Source organism: Aptenodytes forsteri, unplaced genomic scaffold (assembly GCF_000699145.1).
Source record: "Aptenodytes forsteri isolate BGI_AS27 unplaced genomic scaffold, ASM69914v1 Scaffold108, whole genome shotgun sequence".
Taxonomy (NCBI): domain Eukaryota; kingdom Metazoa; phylum Chordata; class Aves; order Sphenisciformes; family Spheniscidae; genus Aptenodytes; species Aptenodytes forsteri.
The window spans coordinates 1,538,690-1,551,494 of NW_008794448.1; the positions used below are offsets into that span (position 1 = coordinate 1,538,690).

The following is a 12,805-nucleotide window of genomic DNA, read 5'->3' on the forward strand; positions in this document are numbered from 1 at the left end:
AGAGAAACATTTTTTATTGTCTTTTATGGCAGTAGCCAGATTAAGTTCTAGTCGGGCTTTGCCCCTTCTAATTTTCTCCCTGCATAACATCTCAATGGTAGGTTATATAGTCCTCCTGAGTTGCCTGCCCCTTTTTCCAAAGGTCATAAAGTCTCCTTTTTTTTCCTGAGTTCCAGATGAAGGTCTCTGTCAGCCAGGCCGGTCTTCTTCCTCGCCAGCTCATCTTTTGGCACATGGGGACAGCCTGCTCCTGCGCCTTTAAGATTTCCTTCTTGAGGAATGTCCAGCCTTCCTGGACTCCTTTGCCCTTCAGGACTGCCTCCCAAGGGACTCTGTCAACCAGGCTCCTAAACAGGCCAAAGCCTGCCCTCTGGAAGCCCAAGACAGCAGTTCTGCTGACCCTCCTCCTTACTTCTCCCAAGAATCGAAAACTCTCTCATTTTGTGATCGCTGTGCCCAAGGCAGCCTCCACCCATCACATCACCCACAAGTCCTTCTCTGTTCGCAAACAACAGGTCCAGCAAAGCGCCTTCCCTAGTTGGCTCACTCACTAGCTGTGTCAGGAAGTTATCATCTTCCACACACTCCAGGAACCTCCTAGGCTGTTTCCTCTCTGCTGTATTGTCTTTCCAGCAGACATCTGGTAAGTTGAAGTCCCCCACGAGAACAAGGGCTAGCGATTGTGAGACTTCTCCCAGCTGCTTATAGAATATTTCATCTGCCTATTCATCCTGGTTGGGTGGTCTATAACAGACTCCCACCATGATATCTGCCTTGTTGGCCTTCCCCCCGATTCTTACCCATAAACACTCAACCCTATTGTCAACAGTATTAAGCTCTAGACAGTCAAAATACTCCCTAACGTACAGGGCTACCCCACCGCCTCTCCTTCCTTGCCTATCCCTTCTGAAGAGTTTATAGCCATCCGTTGCAGCACTCCAGTTGTGCGAGTCATCCCACCATGTTTCCGTGATGGCAAGTTTTCCAGCTGCATAACAGCTTCCAACTCCTCCTGTTTGTTGTCCAAGTAATGTCCAGACATACAAATTAAGCTGTAAGAGAAATCTGTACCCAGTCATGATACTATAGTGGTGAAATTAATTATGGGCTGACAATAATTCAAAGTACTTTTACTGTTTTACTGAAGGCAACTATAAAGCGACCAAAATGGGAACTCTGCTTTGCTGCACAAAGTGTTCACAAATACTAGTAAGTTAAAATTGGTGCCTTTCTCTTCACTGTCACTGTTTTGCCAGAAAGTTACAATTTTGTCATTTAAGCAACACTCGGCTGGACTCACTTTTCTGGTTTCACTAGAGTAATATGTTTTCTTTTCTGTACAAACAACATCTAAGGACTGAGCAGCAGCTGCCCCTCAAAGACTTAACCAGAGGAACATTAACAATAAACCCAGTGAATTAAAAATTAACACATAAACATTAACAATAAACACAGTAAATACTGTACTTATTCCTAAATGCTCCACCAAAGCCCCAACAAAACTTGCAAACCAAAGCACACCACCATAAACCAACAGTATCTCTAACCTAATACATTCCTGGGTGGCTGCCCTATGCATTTTTGTGAGACAACAGTAGAGGAATTGCAGGACTACTGCACCTCTAAGATACAATTTAAGACTTGGGGCACCAATACAGAAAAATTTGCAAGAAAAAAGATGTTGTAAACCCCGTTTTACTAAGTTATCCTTATGATCATTAAGATGACAAGTATTCATTTGCGGTCCTCTAAGAACTAAACTATATTTTGTTTTCTTCAAACACAAAGATGGTATTTTCTTGTTAAAAAGACAAAACCCAAGCATCTATTACAAATCCTTAACTATCATCCACTGAAAGACTGTCACACTCCTGTTTCAGGCAGCTGGTAGTTGGGATAGCTTCAAAAGCACGTGGTCTCACACTCATCTGAGGAAGACTGGTAATCTGTAGAACTGGACTGGCAGGAAGGTTTCATAAATCTCAGCCCAGCACACAGTCCAAATGGAGATTAACCTTTTCTATTCTGCATCACTTCGACATTTCCCGCAGAAAATGTTCTCACTTACCGCCACAGAGACATGTAATGACTATGTACAAAATCCTGATTGAGAATTTTCCCATATTTTTTATTTGATTAAAAAAATAAAATACTTGTATTGTGGATGTTTCTAGCTTCTCCACCTTTCCTGCTATGTTTCCCTCCAATTTTTGTTTTGAATTATTACATCAGCATTTTGTAAACTTTTATTGCTAAATATGGTACAGCACAGGCTATCAAAGATGGTATTTTTATTATAATACTGCATCCTTTAATCCTGAGATTTTTCAAATAAGATCTTCCTAATAGAACCATTTGAAAAGATTTGTTTCTGTTCACAGCATGTCTTCATCTGTGGAACTGCTGTTCTGCACACGGGGAAGATGAAACGGCAACACACACTAATGAAACCTATTCAAATCTTGATTAAGATTCACAGCGGCCCAACTATCAGAGGCATTTTTCATTTTTGAACTCCCTACCAAGCAGCACTCTGTGCTTTACTCTAAAGCAGCAAACCTTTTGCCCCCTATCCTAGAAGCAGTTGTAGCTGCTGTTTAAGGTTGGTTTTCTAAGTTGGCATAGTTATCATCACGGGGGGGAGGGGGAGGGGGGAAGGTGGTGGTGTTACATGAAAGAGTCCAAGAGCAGGCTCGTACCATACTCAGGCCACTAAGCTGAACCATGCTAATCTAAATGGACCACACAGTAGAAGATTATGCCAGTAAATATTAAAATAAGTTGTTTTGTGACATTTTAAAGACTACATAAAACAGAATAAGACAGAAGTTTGTCTAGAACTGCAAGATATCAATCCAGAATTTCTTGTGTTAATGCAGTAGCCAGGCATTTTTTGGCATAAGCATGATAAAGCCCAACGCGTGTGCTAAGCAGCAAAACTATCAAACTTGCATGCTGAAATGGTTGCTCACGTTCAGAAAACTTTTACCTTGTTCTGAAAAGCATTCTGTCTACTGTGGATGTGTTACACAGCCACCAAATCAAATGCTGTGGATGCCTAGAATTTCTGTCACAGAGATGGAACTCGGCACCATTATGCATATGCAGAAGCAACAGGCAAAATACTATCAATACCTTCCACCAAGAATAGGGAATGTCCATACATTCCTGAGTCGGAACAATTCCTCAAAATCCTCAAAAATATCATTTCCAGACATAAAAAAATACATCGTCAGAAATGGACAGTCACAGACCTACGACTGCTTATCCAAGGGGATTAACAACAATTTCATTATACCGCTGCACGAAGTATGAGGAATAGTACCAAACAGTAGTGGGAAGATGAATTTGAAATATGCTTCAGGAAGGTGAAGAAAGGTAGTTTCAATTCAATTCAAATGCAGCAAACCTCAGATCTATGCACAGAAGAAGTTATAAACCAGAAATCTGCCAAGTGAGGAACAGTCTCAAGGAAAACAGCAAGCTGTTTGTAAACAGTGACCACAATTCTTTCTAGAGCTTCCTCCTCTCAAAATAAAGGAATGTGTGACTTTAACCTACTGAGAGCCTTATCCCACCAAAATCTTACCTTGTGTGCAGTTTCTGCAAACTGCTGAGCACTGTTTTTCAGCTCCTCTGTCTTTTCTTCTGCTCGACCTAGCCTTTCACCACGCTCATTCAAAGCCTGACTTGCCTTCTGTACTGCACTTGTCACACTGTCTGCTGCTGAATGGAGTATGCTGTTTCCTGCAATATCAAAAGAAACTATTAGAACACCCAAATACATGTATGCTTTGTATTAAATACAATTATTTTAATTTATAATGTTCTAGAGCTGATGTGTTATCTGCTAGTTTACCACCTAGCTGCATTTTGGATAATGGGATGTTATTGTTTTCTCACTCAAACCATATCATTAGCAAATTATAAACAAGTACCACATGGCAACATAATACTTGGGGAATGTAAGGAAGCAGTGGGCATAACTTAGCTATGTATTATTTTTTAAGCCTTATGCTCATACATAATTTCAGGAAGCTATTCTACTAAATCAACGAAACTGTTCACAAGTGCACACAGCTTCTTCACAACACTCTCATGTTAATATAGAATAACTTTCTTTGGGAGTTACACTATTTCCCTAGAGAATAAATGATTGACACCGCAGGACACGTCTGTATGAATTCACCATTTTTTTCCATATTATAATTATTATAATAATATTTCATTTACAAGTGCACCCCAAACACTATTACTACAGTTATTTTATGCTGCTCTGATCTATCTACCTTTGACCCTTCTCCACATGGAGCACCAGCCATGTTTCATGTGACAACATACCTAGAGAATAAATGATTGACACCGCAGGACACGTCTGTATGAATTCACCATTTTTTTCCATATTATAATTATTATAATAATATTTCATTTACAAGTGCACCCCAAACACTATTACTACAGTTATTTTATGCTGCTCTGATCTATCTACCTTTGACCCTTCTCCACATGGAGCACCAGCCATGTTTCATGTGACAACATACTTTATTTAAACCTTAGTATTTAAAGTCCCAGCAAGGCTCAATATCTTTTAAGCCTTTAGCTTTACCATCCAAATCAACTTAACAGTTTTTCTGTTTCTTCTCTGGCATGCAATGTAGTAGTTTCTTCAAGTTTTCAACTGAACTGCATTTCTCCTCTACATTTATCCCTCTTAAATGCTCGCTCTTTTCAGTACTCCTTTCTATACTGCTTCTCAACAGAAGGGATTATCCTCTTTTCTGGAATGAGCTGCTGATGAATGTTTATAATATGAACCACAGTACAAACTGAAAACTCTTCAGAGGAAGTTACACATTATCAGTACAAACTGGTATGTATTAAAAAACCTGTAGGACAAAATTGTCCTATCATTTAACCTTTTCAGCAAAAGGACTAGTAAAAATTCAGCTTTTCGCAATACAGTAGTCCCTCGGTGTCTTCCACAAGCTTTAAAACTTAATTCCCTTACAGGGAATTTGTTATCTAGGAATTTGTTGTCTAGATATATTCGAAGGCACTGCGAGAGCCAGAAAGCCAATACAGATAGAGTATTAACCACTAGGCACGCTGTCGCTGCCAGTTTTCTAAACTGCCCCAAATATTATAATCGCACAGGGCCTTTTTCCACAGCATTAAAACCAAATATGTAACACTTTTAAATGAATTATGCTGGTAAAGGTATGAAACTAGTTCAACACACGAAGCTGAACCGAGCACTACAGCAAATCTGCTGTTATAACAAAGTCTGCTGTTCTTACAGACATACAAAGACAAGTGAAAATAAACACAAACCTACTGCTTTTATCGTTAATCTGAAAAGCGTCTACGTAAAAATATTGCCAGGTTAAAAAATAAAACCCAAACATTAATTTGAAGGGTTATTTTGCTATTAGTTTCATAAGGAAAAAGAAGAACAAAAGACCCACTCAGACTCATTTTACAGATAATACTCCTTTCCTTAGAAACAGCAAACAAACAATGAAGACCGAAACTGAAGGTTGCCCCAGGTAGCCTGTGGAACAGCAGTACAAGCTGCACGTATAGGAACTCTTGAGATAAAAAATTGCCTTAAAATTTTATTAAACTAAAACACAATTAGTATCAAACTATGGAGGTGGGGGAGGGACCCAAGAACCTACACACAGTGACTCACATATGATGAGCCAATATTAGAAATACCAAGCAAAGAGTACCCTGGCCTCCTGTATACCAATGTTGTTACACTTTTCACATTAGTAATTAAAAATAATGGCTGTATAGGATGTGGAACAGCTACAGGTTTGGGTTTTTTTTTATTGTTGCATGGAACAGAGAGGCTGCATTTAGAAAAGGAAAGTAACAATTGGCATTAATGTTGAAGAGATGAATATCTGAGAATACCGTGAGTTGGAATTTGCAGACACAGAAATGAAACTTTATCTTTTCAAGTGGTCTCTCTTCAGACACTGAGAAGTCTGATAATAAAACCAAACTTTAAATATTGTACACTTTCTTGCTTCAAGATTCTTCAGTCAATTGTTATTTTGTTCATAATTTGCTCATTTAAAGCCAGTTCCTAGAAGATTATTTTGGCTTCTGTTCAGGTAGCTTTTCCAATAAACACAGGTACTGGGCAACACCGCATGGGAAATAGTTTCCCTTTTTTGGTGGTGTAATCTAAAGGCTTTAACCTCTTGTATAAATCAGTGCTAGTTTTCTAGGATAAGAGTTTTAAAAGCTAACACTGGATTAACTCTGTTGTTGCTTTACAAAATCACAAAGCTTCTGCTGAATTCAAGGGAAGCAGGGTACATGGAGAACTTTATAAAACTAAGCATCTTCGGAAGTCTTAAAATGTGCTGGGGAGTAGAAGTTGACACATTGTTGACCTTCCGTCAATGTCATTAGGAAATTGCAGAACGAAAATATTCTGTATTTCCTATACTCCTGAATGTATCAGGATTTGTGGCCAAAGATTGATATCTATTTCTCCACATTGTTTTCAGCAGAGAAGAACGAACTTGGAAGTTTGGCACAATGATAGTAATTGTTTTTCTCTCTAGCTAATACAATATTGTGTTCTCTCCAGGTAAGATCTGCTATATTTTTCTATGGGCAGTGACTTGCAGAAGCTGCTATTCTGAGACTGTTTTGGAGAACTACTTTTGGATAATCTTTTCCAATGGAATGTCAGTAAAACAGTAAAAAAAAAAAATCCACTGTAATCTATGAGCATCACAGAAACCCATGTGTCAGTAGTCTATTGAATTTCATCAGTGTATTTCTAGAGCATGTGTAGGTGGTTGCTGGTATGACTGACTATGCCTCGTCCTTATATTAGTATCACTGCAAGAATAGCAACACTTGTACTGGATGTATTGGAGAATCATTCCTATGAACAAATCACCTGCAACCTGCAAAATTGTTAAGCTGTTCTTCAGGAGATAACTACTGTGATTCAAGATCTCCCGAGAAGTTTGTTCCATGACTGAACAACAAAACTGCCTTAACTGTACCCACTTATGTGTAAACTTATGCCAGCCAGCTGCACTGAGCCACTGAAGAAAAACCTGAAGAAATGTGACAGTCAACATCTCTTTCCTAGAATGTGGAAAGACTGTTTTCCATCTTTGCTTAGTTTTTACCAAAGACATGACAACTGCTGTTAACCACCTTTTTTTTTTCTTTCTTCTTTCTCTCTGAAGAGTCTGAGGGATTTCAGGACTTCTCATCTACTAGGTTAGAGACACAAGCTCCTCAATGGAAGACTTTCAACAGCTTTTCACATACATCTTCTCAGGAAAGAGATTTCATAACACTTGTAAGATGCGATAAACACCACCAAAATATGGGTATGGGTCAGCTGATGTTCTGAGCTGTTTTTAGAAGGAAAGAACTCGCATTGTTCCCCAGATGTTCAATTCAAAGGGCCTGTGATCTCAAATTTTGCATGGCTACAGTCTTCACTGTGACCAGAAAGAGTCGCATGCTTGTGTTGCTGCTTTTTCTAAGGTATACAGTCTCTATTACGGGCAAGCACACAGCTTTTCTCTATCTAACAGTATTTGCAGACTCACTGAGTAAGTGGAGCAAGTACTGCCAGATAACATGGGGAAAATATGTATTTATACTGTTTAATATAAAATATTAGGTTAATATTAATTTCTAGTATCAACAAAACATGTACGTTTAGGCCAACTTCAGTTTGAAACTAAACAAATCAAGCTTAATTCAGTGGGTTTCTTCAGTTTAATTTTGCTATATATAAAAGCACAGAAACATAGTGCTAATTTATTTTCAGTTACTCAAACAAGCGGCTTAATAAGGTCACTTCTAATAGAGCTTTTTCTTTGGTAATACTTTTCATCTTATTATCTGACATTGTCTACCCAGAGGAAAGGAACATGCAAATTTCTAAATCGATCAATAGCTACACAGCTTGGTAATCCAATTTGCTAAACAAATTATACATTTTATGTTGAATTTGCTGTAGTGAAATATAAACTACTGGAATTAAACTCCCCTCTCCCCTTAGAAAGTTCAATTAGTGATCTGTATAATTATACATAACGTTATTTGGGCCCAAAGGCGCAGAAATAGCAGAAGGACAGTGACCCTTGGGTGAGTGTTTTAGACCTGTGATCCTAGCAGTGTTATTTGCTTATGGACATAAACACTGAAGAAATAACACTGCAGGAAGCACCGCAGCTCCTCTCAGACTCATTTTTAAATTTTTGGTTCTTATGATCACAAGCTATATCAGAGGGTCTCGCAGCCCATGAAATCAGGTGGCATTGCTTTAGGCCTTTTAGCATGCACAAGAGAAAAATACATCCTTAACCCATCACACCTAGTACCTGAAAGATACAGAGATACTATCATCAATCAGCATGGGAACCGGTCTATTTGTTAAAGAAACTAATTTGTCTCTGGAGATACCATTATTTAGTTTGCATGATTTGTTTTATCACACATTCATAAAAGGTTCGTTGCATTCTCTATTAGCCATATCGAATGTATTTCAGTTCAATGCAGGGATTTATCTGTACATTAATGATAAGACTCTACAGCGAGTGATTTGTAAATGCAAGCATTCACTTTTTAATTGTATATGCATTAATACAGCATTTAGCAACTACCTTCTGAGAAGGAAATAAATGCAATTAGCTATGATAATTAAGAAGTTCCGTCTGTCACATGAAAACTTTTTATTTAAACAAAACAGGTATTTATGGTTCCCATTGAACTGCATAAAACTGGACCTGTGTCACCAAGTAAAAGTTAAAAGCATAATGACAATCAGTTCAAATTCACTAATAAGACCACCTCTATCACAACATAATTATTCTGTATGCCTACACATGCTATTTACACTCAGATATACTGGTGCCACTAAAAGTGCAACAAAAGTTTGGATACATTGATTGTAAATACAAAGAATGGCTTTTTGTTAATAGGCAGTTTACAAAACACACTATTTTGTGCTTTTTTAAATGCCTATGGACTCATCACTTAAGAACCAAAAGCATTGAACAATTAAAATATCAATACAAAACTAAAGGACTCTAGGGAGATAAGAAAGGTGCTGAACAGTTAAGAATGAACATATCCTTGTGAAAGAAGGAAGCATCACAGAGATGCTTTTTGTAAGTGGGAAAGTGGTCTGAAGAAGGGAAGAGCCTATATAGTACAGCATTATTTCTCCTCCCAAGTTACTTCAAAATACTTCCTGAAAATGTTTAAATTGACAAAAGCCAAATATAAAAAAAAAACCCAAACCACTAAGAGGGGAAGAGATGAATATAAATTTTGGGTTTCCTGACAAAGAATAGTGAAAAAAACCTTAAGACTGTATTTCTAATTATAGCTAGGAATTAAGATTACTTTCCAGTTTACCTCATTACTCTTCAAAAATGGAGGTGACAAAGACAGCATATAGCTTCAAAACAGAATTTTGAAAATAAATCACCTTTTTAATTTCCATCTAAAATTAATAATGATCCTTTTGACTTATACAACAGACCAGGTTTAAATTCTTTGCTTAGTTATAGCAGTTTTCTAACCCTTCATACCAATGATTATTATTAGAACCCATACACATTTATTTATAATTTAATCAAATTTTATATAATTACAAAGAAAAAAAACCAGTTTGCTAATATTTTGATCTTGTGTTCGCAGGTTCCAAATCTCTTACCTGCAAGTAAGAGGTTTTCCCCTACCTAAGCATGGGAAAAATCCTCGAGATAAACAGTAATTTCAGGTCAAGTATTTCTGTGATTTTTAAAGATAATAAATCTATTTTTAAAGGAACTTCAGAAATATAATAAAGTTAATTTTTCCCTTAAAGAACCACAGTTAATTTCTTAGGCCTCTCTTAGCATTTCAGCCTGTCATCCAGGCTGTTAAACAGCATGGGCCTTGGTGCTGACTTAAAAGGAATGCCAATAGTAACTGGCTACCATTTGGACTTTGAACTGCTGACCATTAGCCTTGACGTCCACCCACCTTGTTGTCCACCTATCCAGTCTGTATTTCCCCAGCTTTGCTATGACGATGCTAGAGGAGACAGCGTTGAATGCCTTGCTGAAGTCAAGGAAAATGACATTTGCTGCTCTCCCTTCATCCACCAAGCCAGTCACTTCATCACAGAAGACAAGCTGGTTGGGAACAATTTGCTTTTAACAAATCTCTGGTGCCAGCCCTCCTTGCCCTCTGTGTGTCTAGAAAGGTTTTTCCCAAGGGTTTGCTCAAAGGACTTACAAGCCTTACAAAGGTAAAAAATGTATTTCAAGTTAACTAGCAATTGAAGTTTTCAGCACAGAATTATTACCTGGTTCAAATAGTTCTTAAATACCAAAGCTTCTCTATGGATACAAATAGAATTCAAACTCATGAAAACCTCATTTAATCTTCAGTCCTTAACATAATATGGCTATTCATGTTGGATGTTGTCTTAGTTGTCAACGTCAGGCATTAATTTTCAAATTCCAGGCTTGACAAAAATTACTACAGTCATTTGCATGTCTCAAAGTAGAAGTGGTTTGTTTTTTGGTTTTTTTTTTCCTTTTTGAATTGTCAAACCTTTTTTATCCACCTCCATCTCGGTTTTCATAAAGGGTTTTGAAAAACACCTACCCATAATTACTGCACAGCAAAGTTCCACAGTATTTCCTTGATACTAAACTCATTCACTACTTCTTTAAAAAGTTTTAATAGACTGGAGAAAAAAAACTTGGCAAATGTACTAGTATGGCAGCTCATACCAGTCACAATGAGACTTTTTTTTTTTTTAGCCTAATGTCCTTTTGTGTCTTTTTGTCAGTGAAAGGCTGCTATTTTAGCATTCTGTTTCTGATAGGTTCTCTCTCTGGCAGAGATCATGTTTGTTATGCTAAACCTGAAGGTACTGTGGCTCAAGCAGCAGGAAACTGAGGGGGAAGAAATCCTCTAGTGTGGGATGCTCTGTGGGAATTTATAGTTGTTCCAGCTGAAGATCTCCACCGGCAGTGCCAATCAACAGCTTGCGAGTAACCAGGCTCTGCAGTCTGCAGCCCATGAACACCCCTGATGTAGGCTTCCCTAAACCACCCCTAAATCTACTAGAGTACAAGCAGCTCCACTGCAAAACTTCTCTCCATGTTCAAGGACGAGAGCTGGGATTTACCCCACAGAAAAACTAAAGTGTTTCTGAACATAGCAGAAATCGGATGATTCCTACAACAATACTTTAGACTCACAACAGCTAGAACAGGTCACAGAAAGTCTCAATCCTGAGTTACAGTTAGCAGTGCTTGCCAATAGAAACACGTCTTATGCTCATATTATTATTTAATTTTATTTTAATTTTAATCAATCTAGCTACAGATAGGAACTGTATTGAAGCCAGCTGTTTGATCTCCTTCAGACTACCATGCTTTAACCTGTTTAAATGCTGTAAACCTTCCCTTTAGGATGTATATTCCTCCCTCTCCCCAAAAGCATTGGAAATTGGTAATTTTGGTTTGCAAATAATGAATTAAGGTGATCACTGCTGTCAAAGACAAAATACTAGGTTAAATAGATTTTGGTCTGATCTGGTTTGAATGTTCGTTATGTTCCAAGAAAACTCCTAAAGATGTTGTTTAACAAAAACTGATGGACATGTAAGAAAACCACAAGAATCAGCAGATCCTTTCAAAAAAATTTTAGCGCAAGGTAAATATATAGTGATACTTATCTAGTATATTTTCCAAGTCTCCAACTATTTGTGGCTTTGGGGATTTCATGAAAGTATCTTTGCACATATAATCTTGATTCAACTTTTTTCATAAACTTCTCTAAGAAAAGAACCGACCCCACTTTTAGCTGGCCAAATAATATTCTCTCTAAACATACCAAATACATGCATCTGCATGATCTCTGCTGTTTAACTCCCCTATTTCAACATATCCTAACCAGAACCACACAAATTAAAGAAAATCAAGTAGCATGAAACACAGCAGACCATTAGCTGACCAAAACCTGAAAGCAGCACATAAACAGAATGACTTCTGCAGAGCACAGGGAATAAAATTTAATCAAGTGGAGAAGATGAGGTCTTAAAAAAAACCCCCAAAACCACCTTAATTACCTTAAGGGTTCAACAGTTCAGTATTTTTATTGCTAACAAGCAAGGTATATCCAAATTTCTCAACGTGGCTTGCAAAATCTCAGATTTAGAAAGAGCTGTATTACAAAAAAACAACCCTTTCTATGGTTCTGCAAGAGACTATAAAAATCCCTTCCATGGACAGTTGAGTAGGATAAGCTTTCTTGCCACAGTCAGAAGAAAATGGAAGTATTATCTCTGATGCTAGTGCTCTTATTTTAAATAGTGACATTAAACAACATAGGGGCCATTAGAGTAAAAAAAAGATTTTTCATTGATGAGATCTCTTGATAATGAGAATACCTCCTGATCTACTGAGATTCTCTTCTGTTTTATTCAGTACTCCATAGCAATGGTGTCAAGTAAATTATTCATACTTTTGAACAGTTAAATTAATATAAATGCTTTTATACACACAGATTATTTGTGTTGACTGAAAAGATAAACAGCCTTACAGATACTAAAAGAAAGCTATGTTGCATAGGTGATATGTGAAATAATGTTATCTAAAGCTTTGCAAGTATTACTCTGTTGGGTCACCTAAGTAAGACCAGATTCAAAGGTGGAGAAAAAGGATCAAAAAATATTTTCTCCACAGAAAAAGTGACAAAGACCAAGAAAAGGAAGAAAAACCCTGCATCTGAAAAGTGTTTCTTA

At 37.4% G+C, this 12,805-nt stretch overlaps 1 protein-coding gene across 1 annotated transcript in view; it reads right to left on the reverse strand.

The window, feature by feature from the left end:
* The window catches only part of STXBP6 (syntaxin binding protein 6), a 94,385-nt gene that overhangs the window by 5,371 nt on the left and 76,209 nt on the right, over window positions 1-12,805 (reverse strand). The window contains exon 4 of the mRNA XM_009290349.1: window positions 3,590-3,747. Coding sequence (XP_009288624.1) covers window positions 3,590-3,747 — 158 coding nt within the window. The remainder of the gene's footprint in view (window positions 1-3,589; window positions 3,748-12,805) is intronic.